The 20,553-nt window shown below is 47.0% G+C and overlaps 1 protein-coding gene across 1 annotated transcript in view; it reads right to left on the reverse strand.

Moving 5' to 3' along the window:
• The window catches only part of Wdfy4 (WDFY family member 4), a 229,276-nt gene that overhangs the window by 63,418 nt on the left and 145,305 nt on the right, over positions 1–20,553 (reverse strand). The window contains exons 43-46 of the mRNA XM_059273136.1: positions 12,044–12,192; positions 6,239–6,359; positions 3,750–3,835; positions 2,049–2,111 (exon numbers count right to left, since the gene is read on the reverse strand). Coding sequence (XP_059129119.1) covers positions 2,049–2,111; positions 3,750–3,835; positions 6,239–6,359; positions 12,044–12,192 — 419 coding nt within the window. The remainder of the gene's footprint in view (positions 1–2,048; positions 2,112–3,749; positions 3,836–6,238; positions 6,360–12,043; positions 12,193–20,553) is intronic.

Consider the following 20,553-nt stretch of genomic DNA (forward strand, 5'->3'; position numbering starts at 1 on the left):
TCAATAATTCTGTGTTGCCAAGGTCAGTGGTCATATCTCAGTTCTTGTCCTGCTTGGCCTATTGAGAATGTTTGACCACCCCTACCTTGCAGCACCCAACAGGTTTCTAGGAGCTTCCCCACACCTGCAGCCTGAGCTAGTTAGTTCTCTGTCTCTTCCTCCTCCACCTCCAGTGTGCTCATCCCTGTGTGTGTCCTCTCTGAAGGTCCATATGCGTACAAGGCACAGCTCTCCATATCTTTTCCACATGCATTCATTCACCTGCTGATCTTGTTCACTCACTTGGTTTGAAATACTACTCCAAATTACATATTGTCAGGATCTCCCCCTTAAACTCAAAAGTTCGCATTTCTAATGGTCTACCTGATGTCCCTGGCCCACTCCAAATTCACACATCCCAAACAAAGCTCCTGACAGTCAGCACAGCCCCCACTGCAGCTCCTGACTGTCCCCACTTCGTTTTCCAACCCCTCAGGACTTCTCTAAGTCTTCCCTCTCCCAAACACCTCACACTTGTCATCAGATCCCATCACCTGTACCTTCAGCATCTGTCTACTGTTGGGCCATTCACATCACTGTCCCACTACCTCTGACCAGCATTGGTCCCCTGGCTCACTGCAGCAGGCTCCAAACCAGTCTCTACTTTTGTCCTTGACCTACTATTGTCTATTCCTGACCTTATTGCCAAAGTAATTCTTCTCAAAGATAAGCCAAGTCCCTCCCTCCCTCCCAGTTACTCATAAAAGTGGCGCCATTCTCAAGATTCCCCCAGGACTTCACAAACTCACCATTAAGCCTGTCTGTTCCCAATAGTTCCCTGCATGCCAGTGCATCAGCCTTGGCCAGACCCCTAAGCTGCCTGTGGGGCTGCACTTTTGCCCCTGACCCCAGAAATGTTTCTTCCTAGTTCCTGCATGATGGCTCTGTCATTGACCAAGTCTTAATAATTCAAGTTTATTTTTCTTATTAAGCTTTCCCTCATAAACTCAACACGTAGAAGGGAGTCTGAAGTTGTTTTGCTTGTCACTTTGTTGAGCATCAAACACCACAAATCACAAGCTATCAATATTTTGAAGAAATTGGTCAGACCCATCCATACTTAATACAAATTTACTGAGTACCATTCCTGGGAAAGCAACTGCCTTGCCTATATACACTTCTGGATAAAACCAGTCCCATCCTATTCTCACTCCCATTAGAAGTAAAAACATCTGCTGATCCTAGATTGACCTTCCAAGGAGCTGGCCCCTGCAGAGGAGGTGCTAAGTTTAGGGGCAGAAAACATACCATTCTCCAGCAAGATGACCCACACAATAGGCTTTTACATTCCCATCTAATTCACACACCACTCATGCTGAATATCTATCTCTTACCCAATATCTTAGAACCAAAAAAGCTTGGGTTTTAGATATTTTGGGAATTTTAAATATTTGCATATATATATAATAAGGTGCCGGGTCTGGGACGTAACTGTCACCAAGAAATTCATATTGGCCTCTTGACAGTCAGTGTGACTCCGTGTCAGCAGGCTCAATGCATAGATCGTCTACACAAAGCCTGGAGACAATTTTATACAGTATTTTTAGTATGCTTGGCTGGACTGTGACCCATGTGTCACCTGAGGTAACACGCAGATGTTTCTACTTGTGACACCCCGTTGGTGCTCACTGGTTCAGATTTTGAAGAGTTTTGGATTTCCTGAATAAGTATGTGCAGACTGCATTGATTTAGTTTCTGAACATCCAGAAATGCTCATGGCTGGTGCACACCCCTTCCTGAAGACCTGGTCCAGGCTGTGCTGGAGTTATTCCTTCTACAACAGGGGATACTTGCTATTTAGGTCTGAGACTGTCAGAGCCTGGGGGTGGGGTAGGGGGGACTCCAGGCCTGTTTATAGCCATTAAATTGAAAGCAGAAACTTCTGGAGTAAGATGAAGGACATATGCAGATTGGAAAGAAATTCGCAAACAAATGGCTGTGCCCTTTGCTTGGCTCCAGAGCAGGATGAAGACAGAGCAGGGCCAGAGTGCACCCTGACCTGACGTTACCTTAGGTTGAATGGGTCCTCCGTGTTGCCTTTTCCTTTCAAGCTGGGTTGGAAAGTGCAAAAGCTAAACAAAAAGAGAAAGTTTCATGAGCAGAGCCACTGCCCTCCCACAAGATTGCTCTACACCCCTAGTTCACATCCCTCATTCCATCCTTCCCTGCAGTCCTGATCACCAGACCTCGGGTGCCTCTGAGGTACCCCTTTGGCAGTCTCTGACATCACACATGGTAGGTTCATTAATAACAGCAATGGCAAAAAACAATAGTTACTGCATTAAGGGTTTGCAGGTCCTTTTTAGGACCTAGGTACCTTATATTTCCATGACCAATTGGGTAACTACTTTAACACATTCCTCGTATCACTGTGGGTTCAAAGGTCGTCTTAAGACCCCTAGAACACTCAGTCCATGCTCTCAGCTAACATTTGAAACTTACATGCCCCCTCAAAGACGCTGGGGAAAGACTTGTTTCCCAGGGTGCTGCTACTGGAATATGGTGGGACTTCGGGGAGATGGGATGAAATGAAGGTCTTTAGGTCATTGTTGGGCCTAGTCTCAAAGGGGACTGTGGGACCCCAGATGTCTTCTTTTGCTCCTGCCATGAAATGATGCCTTTGCCACATACTGTTAGCATGATGCACTGGTTGACAACAGGCCCAGAGTGATGAGGCCAACTGATCAAGTACTCCAACACGTGACACCAAATAAACCGTCCTCTTACAAACTGGTTATCTCAAACACACCACCAGAGTGGCAGAAAGGAGGTGTGTAAGGCTTCTAGATAACAGCAAGAAACTTGGGTTCATACCCAGAGGCTAGAGGGGCACATTAGACCGTGAACACCACATGTCTGTTCAGCCCACCCAGACCATACGGGTTGTAGGAGGCAGCTGACCCAAAGGGAGTCACTCTGGCAGACACAAACCTGTGTACCCATTTTCCTCCGTTCCAGCCTGGAGTCCTGGACATGGCAACTGGCCCCAGGGTCACTTACCAGCCAGGGCCACCAGAAAGGCCAAGCTGAAAGCTCCCCAGGTCAGCGATCAGAGGTCACCTGCTCCCCCATCTCTGTTTGCTCTGTGGTGACCAGGACCCTGCCCTTCTCTCTGCCTAGTTCCTCTGTGTCCATGTCTCTGTAACTTCAGCAACAATAGAAATAAGTAACTCTGAGTGTTAAGGACTCAGATGCGGGCTGGCCTTGCTTAGGCTGATGGACTCATCTATCTGGAGAAGAAAGGGAGCTGAGGTACAACAGCAGGCTTCCCTTAGGAAAGATGCTTTAATACGCAAGTGGGAATCTGCTGCGGAGTCCTTGCCAGTAAAACAGGTGATTGGAATCCAAAAGAGAGATTAAGCCAAGAAAAAAAAAACACACACAAAAAGAATGACTTGGAAAATTAGAAAATACAGCCAAAATGTTCTAGAAGGTCCATTACACAACCACCTTCTTAAAGAACCTGTGTCGGCATGGCTCCTCCCCTCAGTCACCACCGGCCCTGCTGCCTCAGCCTACAGAGATGAGGCTCCTCTGTTTCCATTTGTACTTTGTCTCAAAAGTCAGGAAGCTCTTCCTTGTACCTCACCTAAATTCTGCTTGCGGTGGCTTGGGAAGCCTTTCCCCGAGACTAGAGGTGGGAAATCTCCATTTCTCTGCCCAGGGTTTAGGATCGGTTTCTTGGAAACGGGAACTTGTCAGGCCCTTACCTCTTGACGGCTTTACTCCGGTCGTTATTGTAGAACACTAGGAGCTTGGAATACCCATTTTGGAAAAAGATCTCCAGGGCGATGTCCTATACAGAGAAACTACTGTTATGAGGAAAGATGACTCCTGGAATTGAGGTGCTTGTGGGTGACAGAGCAGGTGGCCATTTGCCATGTGGGTTTCTGTGGTGGGAAACCCTTATGGTTAGTGCAGACCTCTCTCTACATGTGAAGACCTTAGTGGTGGGTGAGTGATGAATGGTGAGGCAGGGGGTGTGGCCACAGATAACACCTGCAGATGAAGCAGGAAGTGAAGGCTTCATTTGCAGGACGGGTAAAGAACAGACAGAGGGAGAGCATGCTCAGTTGCACACTGAAATTGCATGACATCTCTGGGTCATAGGCTTTGTTTCCTAAAGCAGGAATCAGCTCACTAGAAACTCCAGAAGCTATGGAGTTGGGCTGACTCTCCATATGAGCACCACTGCACATTCATCTGTAGACATATTACAATGAGGCGCTTTCCACACCCATGTCGCCGAGTCATCCAGATGTGGCAGCACACTGTCATACCTGAATAAACTCCACATGGTTCTATTGCCTTTTCCTTCTGCTATTTTCTTTCCTTTCTTCTCCTCTCTCTCCCTTACCTCTGTCCCAAGCTATGCCTTTAACAGACTTGGAATAAGGGACACCACAATGCCAGACATGGCATCAGGGAGAGAGAATTTCTGGGGTTGGAGGGAGGTCCAGAGAGACTGAAGCCTGGACATGAAGGGCCGACTTGGGTCTGGGGCTGTGCATCCAGCAGCAAGCACCACTTGCTTCTCCTGGTGGCCAGCAAGTTCTCCCAGCCCAGGTCTCCCAGCAGGAGAGGTATTTGTATGGGCACCTTCAAGACCTTTACCAAGACATGTTAGAGTGCTGCAAAGAGAAACATAAATAACGAGAAGACAGAGGATGGAATCCAATCCCTGGAGGTTACAGCTTACTCAGATCCTTAGAGGGGCAGGCTCTCACTCTCCCGGGAGAACCCAGGACTGGATAATAAAAACTTCTCCATCAGCCAACCTGCCCCTTGGTGACACAGATGCTCCCCCACCTCTGAATTCCACAACCACCTGGAAGCAATCGCTATTTCCTGAGACAGAGAAAACCCACTCGGGGTAACACTTGCTATGCACATAACCTGGGAGGCAAGCACAGAAATCCAGGAAGGTTCTGTGTGTCTGACATGTGCTCAGTGCTGTATGAGCAGTGTGGAAAAGGCAAGGCAGGGCTGCCTATCCCTGCAGGGTGAGGTGACCTGGAGACGTGACCAAGGGAGCCAGAGTGGGAACGAAGCCCGGGATCAGCCACCTTGCCTAGGAGCTTCCTGGTGGGGACGTCTTCCTTACACTGCCTCCACTTCCTCCTCTCCTTGTAAAAGAGCTCAGGTCAGACAAAATAAGGAACAAATTCTTCAGGCAAAGTAGCAACAATGGAGGAAAAGGACTTAGTAGAGGCCTAGACCCTGGCCACCAGGGTAGCTGGGACTCTAGAATTTCCTCCCTTGAAAGGCCTCCCTGAGCTTCAGCTTTGGGGAATAATGAGACTCCAGCAGGAGGCTTCCATGAGGAATCAAAGTGTTCCACACACCCCAAATGAAGCCACAAGTCCAAGGAGCCCTTAGTAAGTTCTTCCAAGTCAAATAGTGTTCCTCTCTGTCCTTGGGAACTATTCCAGAACGTACAGAGAGGGTGAGTGATAAGCCCTGTCCTTTCCTCCTACCAGGCTCTCGTCTCCCTATGTCCTGAAGCTGCCTCGAAGGCCTGGGAGGCAGCCCTGCCCTTGCTGAGGTCAGACTGATGGCAGTAAGTTGGGGTGTAAGCCACTGAGCCCCAGAGGTCTCTTCCTCCTACCCAAGGGGCAGGTGATGCTTCTAAATAGAATGTTCTAGAAAGAAAGCAGTGCAGGAGAGCATGGCTGAACTCATTTCTCCATCTGCGTTCAGCACATGAGAAGCCCTTGTAATCAGTGGGGAGGCTCTGGGAGGTACATCAGAGGAGAAAGTCATCAGGTCCCTAAATCACTTGGCCTGGGAGATAATGAGGAGCTCAGAGTTAGGCAAGCTCTGGAGAAAGTCAGGAGAGGGGACTGGTGACAGGTGTTCAGGATCACCAGCTCTATGTGATGCCCCTAAATTCCTAAATCTCCAGTACAGTTTTGTATCACAGTAAAGATGCTGAGTCCCAGAAGACCAGTGAGCAAGAATAGCCCAGCAGCTAATGGCCTGGCTGGAGAGCCTGTAGAGGCTGCCAGAGCTCCAAGTCAGTGAGGGACCAGATGACGCCCAGGGAAATGATACTCATGGTTTCTCCACAGGAGTCCTGAGCTGTACATAGGAGCCAAGAGGGGCCACAGACAGGTATCTCTGATGATGCCTGGTTCACCTGTCATGATGAACAAACCACCCCCTTACACACTGGGTGGGTCAGAGCCCCTCAACTAACCTGCAGGAGAAAGCGGGCCTGTCGGAGCTCTCTGAGGTCACTGTAGGCATGGCGCTGGCAGGAATGATGCTCAGAGGACCTGTCTTTGCTGCACATGTTGAAAATGAAGGGGTCGCTGATGCTGAAAAGGAAACACGAGATGTGGTGCACACTTCCGGACAGCCGCAGGAGAAGGCGCTGATAGGCTCCTCCCACCCACCGCCCTCTCCTGGCCCCACATTGTTCAGGGCTGCACTGCAGAAGGGCTGTAGTCATGCCTGCTGTTCTGTTGGCCTCTGCTGGTCTGATGAGCCAAGAGCCAGAAATCTGCTCTGTTCTGCCCTTGAAGAGTTGGCTGAGTGCCAGCCTCATCGGGGAGTCATGTTGACCCAGGGTGCTGGGCAGGGATGAGTGTGTGAGAACAGTCCCTGCATTCACAAGTCTGAAAACTGGTTACACCACATGGCTCTTTGGTGCTTTGGACCCACTTCCCCTAGTTCTGCATCTTTAGTGGCCCTGGAAGCTCTTCAGATGGACCACCCAGAGCTGTTCGATGCGCTTATCTGAGATTGAAGTCCACTGAATTAGAAGACACACTGTGTCATCACGCGAACGAAAGAACTAACTGGAAATCATTGAGTTGGTAAGATCCAGGCTTGGTTGAAAGAAGGGAGCACCTTCTAGATTCTCTGAAGCTAGACCCTGGGAGGGCCAACCAGCATCCTACCAAAGAGCAGAGCAGAACCACATGCAACCTGAGTCCCACCTCCTGCAACATGGAGGGGTAGCCTGTAGGACCCAGAAGGTAGAATGGGACCACACAGAGATCTCAGGAAGCTTTCTACCTGTCATCCGTCTAAGGTTCAGAATGATCCTGCATCCTTGAAGGATGTGGAGAGGGCGGAGAACCTCAGATCTGTCTGAATACTCATTCCCAAAGAGGACGTTTTGTTATTTCAGTCACCAGTTCACCTTGGGGTGGGAGGGGAGTTTTCAGCACCCACACATACGGGGCCTTGGGAAGTAAAATTAACTCCCTTTACAGACACGTCCATTTCTGAGAATCTAGGTCATGTAGCCAGTATTTTGCATTTATTTAGATTTTGTTTTATCTTAAACTGTGTGTGTACCATCACAAACTTTCTGACCATTCTGATAAATTTTCCCTTTAATAAGTAACACCTGTCCTGCACATCAATGCTACAGAAATTCACAGTCCAGTTACAAGCCTAGAAAGGCCAGAGGTGAAGGAACCCTGATCAAGGTGGGGATATGGAGGAGGAGACTGCTTCACCTGCCCCTGGTGTTAGCTCCCAGTGAAGCCCATGAGGCCTTCATGCCACCATCCTGTAGCTAAGAGGAATCAGACTGTCACAGACCTGGCGGGAGTTTCTAGTCAACTCAGTGGCCCAGGTTCCATACTGTGAAGAGCTCGGACTTCCATGTCCAGTAGAAGGCTCCCGCAGGACAGGATGGAAGCCTGAACTCTCTGGGTAGCATCTTCTACAGACAGCTTCAAAGACGCAAACCCAGGCTCTTTACCACCCCTCCTGGCCCTTCTCAGAACAGCCTTCCTGGACCCTCTGCTCCGAGCCACATCGCTGTAGGGCTAATCAGAGAGAAATGTGGTTTTGGTTTTGGAAGCCTTGGCCATGAGGCTTTAATTCAAAGCTGCTGCTGGCTGAGACCCACTGTGCGTTTCTGGTGCCATTGCGGATGTAAGTTGAGCTGTTTCTAAATATTCCTGACTTCCAGAGGGGCAATGGTGATAATTCTAACTCCCACCTTGGCTTAAGCCAAACAGCATCCAGGTCAAGGTCTGGTGGGAATGACAACCACTAATCTTTTCTGTGCCCCCACAGGCCCCTGCTATCAGACCCACAGAAAACACCCGCTACACCTTAGAGGTCCTCCACAGAGCTGTTCAGCATCTCCTGTGCAGGCTGGGCAAAGGCAGAGGCTTTTGCTTGTGGCTTCTGTCCCCTTATCCTCCCCTGAGCCCTGCGCATGTTTGCTACATGACTGTCATGCGCCCTAGCTGCTCAGTACTTCCCCAAGCCATGTTTGACCCTAAACGAGTCTCCCCTGAGCATGCGCCATGGTCCTTTCCAGTTATAAATCTGGAAGCCGATTGCCAGAGGTGATGTTTCCCCAGGTTACACTTTGCTGCTGCAGCCAAACCCAGGTCCTCCTGACTCTTACATCCAAGCTCATTCAACAATGTCCCTGGAGGCAGAAAGGCTCTCCTTGGGTTTTCAGGGAGCTCTTCCACATCTCCCTCCTTTCAGTTACACCATGCTACAGATTCCACAACTGACGCCTGTGACACATGGACAGCCTGAGAAAAAATGAACTGGAGTATGGTGAGGGCTTTGGGGAGAAAAGAAACAGCCATTTTCTCACGCTTACCGGAACTGCATAACCGTACAGGACAGAATCGACAGTCATGGATCCTCAGAAAAGCTAAACTACATCCATTGTTTAATTCATTGATAGAAGTTCAACTTGAGGTCCATCAGGGACAATATTCATACAGGTGCCACTGGGTGCTTTGGGTAACAATTCATCTTACATATCATGCTAAATAAATCAGCACTCAGACATCCAGGGTGAATGGGAAGGGAGGAGGAGGAGTTTGGTCCCTGTTCATCAATAGGTGGACCTGTTGTTACACCTATTCATAGGATGTTGTTACCCGTTCATAGGATGCTGTCCAGAGTTCTACTTCCTGGCAGCCATCTTGACATATGAAATTGTCTAGAGTGACCTTGGTATAACTTTTAATAGTTACACTAGGGAAATCCACTATGTCAGGTAAATGGTAGTCGTGACACTGAGTGGCCTGGACTTTGACAGCTGAAGTAAGTTTCAAAATAAAATATCCTTCAGTTTGCTCCTATTTGAAGTCACTCAGTTTTGTCAGAATGATACTTGAAATTTATGGCTGGAATCTCTCAGGGATGGTATACTCTTCAGTGGTCTCATCTCTTTGTGTCTTTTGGAGCTACCAAGCAGGAGATGAATGTTTAATAACTTTGCAGAATTGAATTCAACAGAGAAATAATGCTCAACACTGCCCATGGACATGGAAGGAGGATCGGGTTTAATAACTAAGGTTCCAGTGGATGCCACTGTTATGGGGTAGAATTGTGACTTTCTAAAGGGATCTGTTTATGTCAGAATATGACTTTATTTGAAAACGGGACATTTATAGAAGTCATACACTTAAAATAAGTGGAATGGGCACTAATCCAAGACAACCGATGACATCATGGAAGGGGAGATTGGACACAGAGACACACAAGGAAGACGATGTGAAGACAGAGGGAGAAGACAGCCATGTAGCTGGTGGGATGACTGTGTACAAGCCAAGGAATTCCAAGGACTGACCAGACACCAGAAACCGAGGGGAAAGGAAGGCTTCTTCCCATGAGAAGCTGAGAAAGTGGGTTCCTCCTGACACCTTGATCCATCCTTTTGGCTTGTAAGGCTGTGTAATCATAAAATTCTGTGGTTCTTTTAGGCCACCTAATTCTTGACAGCCCTAATGAGCTAATACAGCCCCTGAACTTCCAGCCATGGAGGGAACCCAGTATAACTAAGAGTTTCTCAGGAGCTTCTTCAGTTCTGCAGAAGATGCCTAAGTCCAGTGATGGGGCATTCACAATGTTCTTGGGCTTATTTGGGGATGTTTTTATGGTGCATCAGTGAGCCCCTTCCAAGGTTTAGTGCTCAGCTGTGCTCAACTTGATGGCTTTTAGAGAAGCATTTCAGGGTTGGCCTGGCTTTATTTTTAACAGGCTTATTTATGTATCTTCCTTAGTCTCCAGATCAAAATAAGGCTTAATCCCTATTGATCTGACATGATCTGTGAGCCTGGCTGGGAGAGCTGCCTCTCTAGTAGTGCCAGCACTTTCTCAGGCCATAGACAAGATCAGGCAGGTGTGTGTGTGTGTGTGTGTGTGTGTGTGTGTGTGTGTGTGTGTGTGTTGGGGTGGCTGTCTGATTAACAAACATTTCCTTCGGGTGACTAAAAATACCCAGGCAATTTCCTGGAGATACCCAAAGGTAGTCAGTTGATTCCACTCTGCCTGAATTCTAGAAAAGTATATTTCCGGACAAGGAAGTCACTCTTGCCATTACAAATCAAAATGCCTGGCTGCTGGGCTTCTCTTACAACTGCAGGGATAGACAACTTGATGATTAAAACAAAGCGTTGCTGATCAATAGGATCTTATCTAAGGCCAGTTCAATCCAAGCTCAGATGAAGCGTGAAGCAATGGGTTGTGCATGTCATTACATGGGCATGCTGAGCAACTAGAAAGAGCAGAGAGCTTCCATCAGCTTACAAAGACCAGCCTGCAGACCCACTGTCCGTATTGATCAGTATCCATAAAACATGAGCAAGAAGATGGGATGAGTGTGCCAAGTATTAATTATATTCCTCCAGCTTTGGAAAAGCATCAAAGACTTGTAGTATTAGGAGAAGTTTCAATATGAATAAAAGATGGAAATTATCGGGGAGAGGAGGTCAGCAAGTATAATAAAGCAAATTTCAACTCTAATCTAAATTGGGTGGGCTGGCACACACTCTTCTACACACCCTTTAACTCCAGCTTCCTGACACAAGCTGGAAATCATGACAACTGGGAGTTAAAATTCTTACTATTGAGAGGTCAATACTGAATTCTTTGCCAACATTCAAAAACAATGATTTTCAGAGTATGGTCCCTCGTGACTATAGAATCAGCCTAAGCTAGGAGCTGGCAAGATGTCAGATCTTACTAGATCTACTGAATTAGAAACTAGAGAAAGGGCAGAGTCGGGAAGTCTGTTCTAATGATCCCTCCAGGTGACTCTGGGGTAAGCCACTTTGAAAGTCACTAGGCTAAGAAGTTACTTGGTCACCATAAGAAACTTTGCAACCCACAGTGAAAAAACTCTCTGTCCATTAAGAGCAAGGGCCATGGAAAACACACAACTTGACAACCTGTAAAACACTGTCAGTTTGAATTTGAATGGATGTCCTTCCTGAGCACAGAGTGGTCGGTAAGAGCTAGTTGAATCCTGAAAGACCAAACATTTGTCACTATAGAAGGGCCTTAGGATTTCCTGCTGACGATGTCTGCTCCTAGTTGGGGTAAAGATGGGAGACTCCAGTTTCTTTCCTCATTTGGTTGCTTTGTATTGTTTACTCCAGATAGGATTCTCACTTGTAGCCCCTGCTGGCCTCAAACTTGGGATCTTCCTGCCTCAGCCTCCTGAGTATTGGGATAACACGTGTGTCACCCGACCTGAACCTGGATGATGGTTCAAAAGTCCTATCCAAATCTTACCCATTGTTAGATCTTAGCCACATCCTCAGGCAGCCCCCTTATCACATCAGTACCAGGATGTCTCCCAAGTATGGTCACGTAAGTGCCCCTGCATCATGTATGTTTTGCTCCAGAATGATAGTGTGCTCCAACTTCTTTTCTAAGAAGCCTGTCTGTGCTGGCTAGGGCACTCAAATGCCTCTGCATGAAGGGCCAGCAGCCATTGTCTCATGTAGAATGATGGCCAGCCAGACAGTTGTTGAATGAGTAACCTGATGTGATAGAAGTCTGTTATCTAAATAACCCGAGAGAGGTCCTCAAGCGCTACAATACATTTCCTGGAAATAGAGACCTGAGGGGCTGCTATGCAACATGTTACCAGCCCAGAAGTTGGCTTTGGATAGCCATGGCCACAGGTTCTAAGTCCTCAGTAAACAGTAGGAAGAGGAAGAGAGGGGATCGGAAGGAGGCGGGGCTGGAGGAATCTGTTGGTGGAAAGCAGAGAACTCACTTGGATAAGCAGTGGCGGGTGCAGTAGACATCGCCTGTGGGAGACAGGGTAAAATTCTCACAGATATAGAAGTGTTGCTGGCCAAAGAGCAGGATCCCTTCTGAGACCAGGTGGCCCTGCACAATCACCAAGGGGACCTTCTGGGACACCTGCAGGGAGAGAGGGTGCTAGAGTCAGATTGTAGGCGTGTGAAACATGCCTATGCTTCTTGCGAAGATCAGGGGGCCAGTCCCCAGCCACTCACAGGACATCTGGAGGTGACAGCGGTAGTGGCTTGAAATAATGACAGGCCGCACTATCGCAATCATAACCCATGTGGCACACTTACACTGAATCCCCTGTGTAGTAGTTTTTAATCTTACCCAGTGACACAACCACCCTGATCAAGCCATCTGGGTGACATTTAATCCCAGCGCTCAGGAGGCAGAGGCAGATGGATCTCTGTGAGTTCGAGGCCAGCCTGGTCTACAAAACAACTTCCAGGACAGTCAGAGCTGTTACAGAGAGAAACCTTGTCTCAAAAAACCAACAAATACTATAATTATACCCTTTCTCCCTTCCCTTTTCTCCCTCCAAACACTCCTATATACCCTTCCTTGCTCTCTTTCAAATTTGAGGCCTTTTTTGGCTATTAAATTTTATTACATACATGGGATGTATATGTATATACATATATATTCCTAAATACAAGCTGTTCAGTCTGTGTAAGGTCACTTGTATGTGCATGTTTTCAGGGCTGACATTTGATATTGGATGACCAATTGGTGTGCTCTTCCCTGGGGAAGACTATTTCTCCTGCTCTCAGTATTCCCTGCCTGTCTCTGGCCCCTCTTTTGTAATGTTCTCTGAGCCTTTATTTTGGGGAATGTTTTATGGTTGTATCTGTTGGGACTTACTGCTGTAGTTCCTAAGTCCTTTCTGTTACATTAAGCCCCCTAGCAAACAAAGCATTCCCCAGTTCATAATGAGGCAAGTTTTACTGAAGACAAGCAGTTGTCCAGGGACTATCTGGTAACAGCCAATGAGTAGCTGAGCCAGGAGTCGAACCCAGTTACGTCCAAAATGCAAGCCTTGTACTGCTGTCTCTGCAAAGCCAAGACAAGTGTGAGTACAGGATGTTCAGCGTCCATGTAGACACTTGCTCCTGGACCACAGCCCACACTCCTTCACTGACACGGAGCACATGGGGCAGGGTCATCTCTCTTCCCAGTGACAACTTGCCCCCTAGCAACAGGTCAACATGGAGTCATGAGGCTAGGGCCCCTTTGTCTCAATTCAGAGCCACTACTTGGGTGTGATCGGCTGAAGCCATTGCATTATAGCTGTACCAGGCCAGCCTTGACTTCCCCACTCCAAAATACTTCCTGAGAGCATATCCACATGGAGATCCTAGCTAGCTTTCCGGGGATTCTGACTTGTGAACAATGATTCAGATTCCAGCATGAACGAATGAATGATGAATAAAACCCAAAGGAACTAAGAATATGGCCAAAGTCAGTATTTCTCCAGGTATTGCCATCCTTACAAATGCTTAACCAAAAGGTAGTGGTGGCACACAGCTGTAATGCCAGCACTGAAGTATGCAGGGGCAGGGGTGTTGGGGAGACATTAACACAAAGACGGAATGTGGTACTTACCTGCAAATGCCAGTACTAAATTCTGAGGCAAGGAAGGTGTGTGTGTGTGTGTGTGTGTGTGTGTGTGCGCGCGCGCACGTGCGCGCGCGCGCGTGCGAGTGTTTTGGGGACGCGGGGGGTGGATCTGGAGGCGGAAAGTGTCATACACCTCTATTCCCAGCTGCTGGGGAAGCTGAGCCAGGAGGATTAGTTGAGAAGCTTTTTTGAAGCCCAGCCTGGACCACAAATGAGACCGCCTCAAAAAAGGAAATAGTAAGTAGAAGTCTGGCCACAGTCACCAGCATTGCAGTTTGTTCCAGCAAACCCGTGCTGAGGCTCAGTCCACACAGTGACAGTCAGAGCTGGTGGGGCCAATGGGAAAGGCACTCAGGGCTTTGCAGCAAATCCAATCAGATTGTCGTTTGGTGGATTCGGTGTGTGTGGTGTTGGGATGTTTCATCTTACAGTGAGTTTTCGAGGACTTGAGGGGGACCAGGCCAGGAATCAGGGAATGGCTGTCTGTCTCCCAAAGGTCTTCTGAATGCAAATAAGGCCTTCTTGACATTGCTCCTGACGTGACATAAGCAACGTGTTTCCACAGTTACGGCTAGTCTTTTCCCTGAGCAGCCCCCCTCGGGGCGCCTTCCTAACAGCCTCTTGTAGACACGTCTGACTTTCACTAATAGTTACAGACTATTCCAGCACAGCTTATTTGACCAATTTTTCACAAATTTAAGCTTGCTTTCAAATATTTGGCATATGCAGGGCTGCGACAGCCACCCTCGTACTGCACATGTCACTTTGAATTGAAGGGTACACCTAAGGAATAAAGTTCTAGGAACCAGACGGGAGGCCCCAAGTGAGGTTTTAAATGCTATTGCCAATGGCTCCCTTGCAACGTGGCACAAGATTGCCAGCACTGTAAGGAAGGCCTACAACGTGAAAACGCAAAGTTTACTGCCCATTGTGGGGCATGAGGGTGTGGACGAGGGGCCCTGTGGAGGTGGTTACTAGCATATGGTTCATCGGGGCAAAAAGACTGAGTGCTGACCTTAAAAGAAAAAGATGAGAAGACTCACATTCACACACACACACTCCCTGTGTCTTGTCACATGATGCCCTGTGTCACCCTGAGACTGCCATCCGGAAGATTACCACCACATATGGACCCTCAGCCATCCAGACCCATAAGCCTAAGGAAACCTCTTCTTTATAAGGTAACCACGCCTCAAGTCTTTTAGTAGAGTATCACAACAAAGACTGATAACAAAGAGTTATCCCAGGCTGTTTAAACTTGTTTTTCTTGTATCCTTTACAGGTGAAATTCAGAGGTCCCACTGCCAAGTTTATGAGGTGATATGTGGAAACACAGTGTCAACACTGGCATAGGCAACTCCAAAACTTCTCCCCTTCCCAAGCATCACCCCCATTAAAACCTCCACAGTCCCTGCAGTGGGGGCCTTGGAGCACATACCACAATCTGATCTGATGCTTGCCTTTGGGGAGGCTTAAGTAACAACCAGAATAAACCAAACCACAAGGAAAATGTCTAAAGAGAGCTGGGTTAATAGCTTAAAAATTGATTCTGTTAGAAAAGATATGGCATTTTAAAAACTAGAAAATGAGCCCAAGTGAACTATTACCTGCTCTTCCATTTAAATTAGCCCTGAGAGGGCTCCATTCGTGTTTACTCATGACTAAGAAATCCCTCATGCCTTGACGCTATCAATCGATCGATCACTTGAGACAAGGGGAACTTTTGTTTCTCTAGGAGAACTTTTTAAAGACCTGCTAGATGATGTACAGTCACTCCCAGTGGGTGGATAACTGAGAAAGTAAATACACCTCCATCTGCAGACGATGAATAACAGGTTGTCTGGAAAGCCAGAGAGGCTGGAGATGAAATGTGAGAGACAATGACAGCCAGAGTCACCGAGTGGCAGCTCATCAGGGCACATGGCCCCAAAGCAAGACCTCAGTGGTGCATCTAGAAAGGGCAAGGCCAACTACGTGTCTTTGGAAGCTGTCTGTGGCAGCATTAGTCTATAATCTGGTGCAGCACTCAAGTTCATAGGTGAGGCCCAAAGGGGCCATTGGAAGCATTGGATCTGCCGTGTGTCTATTCTCTCTCCTCTATTTGTGAGTAGATGTACGATGTACTCCTCTCCTTGTGTGCTCAGTACATGCTATTAGGGCTAGCAAAAGGATTGGGTAAAGTCATCCCTTGGTATCCTTGGGGATGTTTCCAGAACCTCTGACCACTGCTACCAAATGCCACAGATACTCAAGTCCCTTCTATCTCTCCTGTTGCTTTAAGTCATCTTTAGATGATTTTTAATACTTAATACAATGCCAGCACTGTCTACGCTGTTGGACTGTATTGTCTAGAGAAAAGCTGAGTGACTCTTGGAGCCTGCAAGAGCTCAGAACAGACACAACGCTTCAAAAATATTTTCTGATTCTTAGGTGGTTGGATCCATCGATTTGGCATCTGAAGGCATAAGAGTTTGGTTATTCACTTAATAAAAAACAAGATTGCTGAGAAAAACTGAACTAAAACTATGATAAAGGGGACAGACTGCAAAAGCCATATTTGTGTTGATTCCCATAAACTCTGGTTTCTACGTTTTCTAAGTGGATCACAATGACCTAGAGCATCGGTCACATTAGTAATGAGAGGAAAGAATCCTAAAGCAATGTGGAGATTCTGCTTGTCTGAGTGTGTCAACACAGCAGCAATACATAGAAGCATAGCGCTGGGTCTCTTTTACGTGAGGACTTCTCTCTCTGAGACAAGGAGCAGGGATGCCCCCTGCCTGCCTGCCTGTGCCACTTCCTCAGTGAACAGCTATGCCGAAGCGTCCCTCCTTTCTCTGCAGGCTCTGGGACCAGGTGGAAGGATAGTAGTGACTTAGACACGGTTTGCCTGTTCCAGCGTAACGCGAAACACACCACAAGTCCCAAAGACAATTCAAGGCCAGCACCCACCACTGTCCTCACTAAGGATATGTTTATTGGCACTTGATTGGTGGTGTGTGGGAGTGTGTCTAGCCAGGATCGCTGAGTACTGTAAACCTGGATGTGAGGGTCTTGGGAATTGAGATCTGAAGTACTGTTGAGATCCAAAGGCTGGTGTATTAAAGGCTTGGTGGCCAGCTGGCTGATGGACTAATTGAGGGGTGACTGGATCATGAGGATCCGGCCTAATCAATGCATTAATCCACTGATGGATTTGCCAGTTCATTCCTTATTGAGATGTGAGCCCTAGTTGGAGAAGGTAAGTCACTTTGGGCCTTCCCTTGAAGAGAATAGCTTTCCCTGGCTGCTCACGTTCTCTCTCTGCTTCCTGGTCACCATATGGTGAGCCATCAATCCCTGCCACATGTTATAGCCACCATGATGTTCTCCCTCTCAGACCCAAAGCAGCGGAGCCAGAACCTCCGGAAACTATAAGCTAAAATACACCTTTCTTTCTCTGAGTTGTTTTCCTCAAGTCTTCTGTCACAGTGACAAAAAAACAAAAAACAAACAAACAAAAAAAACATTTATTGGAAACAGTAGAATCTGTAACAGTTATCATAGCTGCTGCACAAACACCACAGTCCCAAGCTGTATTTCAGTTCAGTAGGTGCAGAGTTGGGCCTTAGATATAGCACTTTGAGGGTTGGAGAGATGGCTCAAAGGTTAAGAGCACTGGCTGGTCTTCCAAAGGTCCTGAGTTCAATTCCCAGCAACCACATGGTGGCTCACAACCATCTGTAATGAGATCTGGTGCCCTCTTCTGACCTGCAGGGATACATGCAGACAGAACACTGTATACATAATCAATAAATAAATCTAAGAAAGAAAGAAAGAAAGAGAGAGAAAGAAAGAAAGAAAGAAAGAAAGAAAGAAAGAAAGAAAGAAAGAAAGAAAGAAAGAAAGAAAGAAAATAGTATTTGAGAACACACCTAGAAGATTTTGGTGCAGATGATCTAAAGAACACACCTGAGATGTGGAGCCAAGGACACCAGTTAGGCAGAGAAATGCTGTTTCATCTGATTTAAGCATATTGCTTGGAACATACTTGGTCTCTTTTTTTCCTTCATTCATTTACTCCTACACAGCATATTAGCAAGTGCCCCACCCACTGGAGATGCAAAGGAACAGAATCATGCCTTCAAGATGTTTGTGGTCTGAGACTGCTGTCCAGCAATGGTGGGAAAGGACAGGCTTTTGAAAGTGCAGTGGAGGGTGTCTTGCACAGGCTGCATGGGAGAAAGTAATTCACAGGGAGGGGACCCCGAGGCTGGGTTAGGGATAAGGAAGGAAAATGCGTGTGTGTGTGTGTGAGTGTGTGTGTGTGAGTGTGTGTGTGTGTGTGTGTGTGTGTAGCACTTCTGTGTAATTAGGTAAAAGGCCAGTCATATACATGCATGTGTGTGCATATATGTATGCATGCATATGTGTGCATGCATGTGAGTTTATGCACATACAGCAGAGATGAAGAAGGCAAGTTATAGGTCAACTCAAAAGTCACCTTGTGTAAAAAGTATGTCACAGAGAGAGAGCTTCAGAAGCCATTAATCTGGGATGTCATGGACAGCTGTGCTTTTTGCCAAGCCCTGGTGATGCAGCGAAACAGGAAGTTTGGAAACAACACAGTTAGTACCCTTGCTAACATCCTGCAAGCACTTTAGTTAAAGATACCTAGGAAGAGCATGTGAGATACGCTGTCCAGAGCAAAAATCTCTTTCTTTGAGCTGGTTACTAAGGTCAAAGTCACATTTTACAATGAGTTTGTATGCAAGAATAATCAGTTGTTTAATTTGTCATGTAATCAAAGAGAATAACAAACAGCACAAAGAAACCAGCGCTGGAGTGAGTCTGGATGGACCCCGAAGTGGTGTGGAAGGGTATGAGATACTACCCCAGAATGTAGTGACTGACGGGCCCACAATTAACATGCATTAAACCCACCACACAAACGACAAATGGAGATGCTTGCAGGGAAATGTGCTGTGGTTCTGGGAATCATTAATCAATGATGCAAAGGCAGCGCAGAGTAACAGAGTAATTACCTTCCCAGGTATTGCTGGAGGGGACTAGAGCTCAGTTGATCACACAAGGAAATGAATTCTGCTAAAGCCACCATGGAGTTCCAGGGCTGTGGCTTTCCTGGGTCCAAGACAGATCCTGCAATTGCAAAGGTCTCAGCAAAGACAGACCAGTTTCACTAGAAGGAAGTTATGCCCTGGGGCCTCTAGGAACAAGAATAAAGGCTCTTCAGGCAGCACAGGAGAGGAAGAATGAGGATTCTGAGGGGCAAACATGGATACACTGTCACGCCCTCTCCTAGGAAGCTTTTATTTAGAAATGTAGAAAATGTGGGAGGCCTGGTGCCGAGGGCCGTGGGAGTATACAGGTGACAACTAGTGTTTGACAAGTTGACTCACCAGACGTTTAACTCCCTGTTGGGGAGCCCCACCTGGCAAAGCCATGGGGTCATTGACTGTGGAAACCGGTTGTTTTCTGTCTGTGACTTTCTCAGGTGCCACCACTATACCTCTCTATAAGAACAGCTGTGGGGTGCTTTCCACAGCCCTTTGGTGGTGTGTTCTACATCTGTGGGCACGCAGTTAGCTGTAGATTTCTGTTTAAGCTGTATAATTCTGATGTATAGAAATAATACCAGAATGTTCTTCTTTATTGACAAAGGAAAGTAACAGTATTCTCAGTCTCAAAGACAGCCTTTTACAAAGAACTAGTCCAAAACAGACTAAGCTGCCCCTGTAGAAAATACACAAAGGCTAATTCCCAGGTGTTGTTTATTGCTAAATCAAGGTCAGGCTGTTTATATCAAAACATAGTCCTTGCAGTAGCTCCCTTTCTGCACCTACCCTGACTGCTCAAGGTTCAGCCAACTGTTTAATGTTCGGGACCCCTCACCAACTTAGAGCTATGTGCATGGGTCATTGTGACATTACTAGCCTAAATGAAACTACATGACTTATCTTGTGTTTTGAGAATGAGTAGGGCCCTGGAAAATGTAACTTATAATTGTCCAGACTTTGGCTGAGGGAGAGCAGCAGCAGCCGTGTGGGGAGAGATGGCTGTGTAGAGCGGCTGCAGAATGTGAGGGAAGTGTGTGTGTGTGTGTGTGTGTGTGTGTGCGCGCGCGCGCGCGCTGCGCGCGCGCGCGCAGCTGAATGAGAGATGAAGAAGAAGAAGCATGAGAGAAGTGTGAGGTAATGAGTGGGTGAAAGAGTGAGTAAAGAATGAGTGAATAATCTAGAAGAAGTATGTGTATGAGTAAGTATGAGAGAGAGCTGTGTGAAAGCTGCTGCTACGTAGAGGAGCTGTGCCTAGGAACTGTGTGAGTGCTGTATGCTGAGAGAGCTGTGTAAATGAGATGTGTGGAGATTTGTAACTGTGTGGAGACGAGGAAGATGAAGCTGTATAGAAAAGAGATGCAGAAGAGAAATGTATGTAAAAGAAAGATGTGTAGCCATGTGAACACAGATGTAACTGTGTATAGAGATGTATAGCCATATGTACATAAAGAAAGACATGTATGTATAGAATATAACAATGTGGAGATATGTAGCTGTGTGGAGACAGAAAGAGTCAGAGAGCATTCTTAAGATGAAGTAAAAGAGAAGTTAACATCAGAAAGCATGTGTGTTTTCTTGTTTTACCAGTCAGATAGCTAAAAACTTATTTCTAAATACCCTCATATAGAAAAAGCCTCGCTCTCGTTGCCTTCAAGGATTTTCTTGCATTACCCTGGAGGTGGCCTTGGAGCAGGCTCTCCATAAGGCCCCCAATAGCCCAGTGTCTTGTGAAGACATGGATAGACCTTCTTTATATTTGCTTGAGTGTGTTCATATTTCGAAGATCCTCACACCCACTCAT

Source organism: Peromyscus eremicus, chromosome 9 (genome assembly GCF_949786415.1).
Source record: "Peromyscus eremicus chromosome 9, PerEre_H2_v1, whole genome shotgun sequence".
Lineage (NCBI taxonomy): Eukaryota > Metazoa > Chordata > Mammalia > Rodentia > Cricetidae > Peromyscus > Peromyscus eremicus.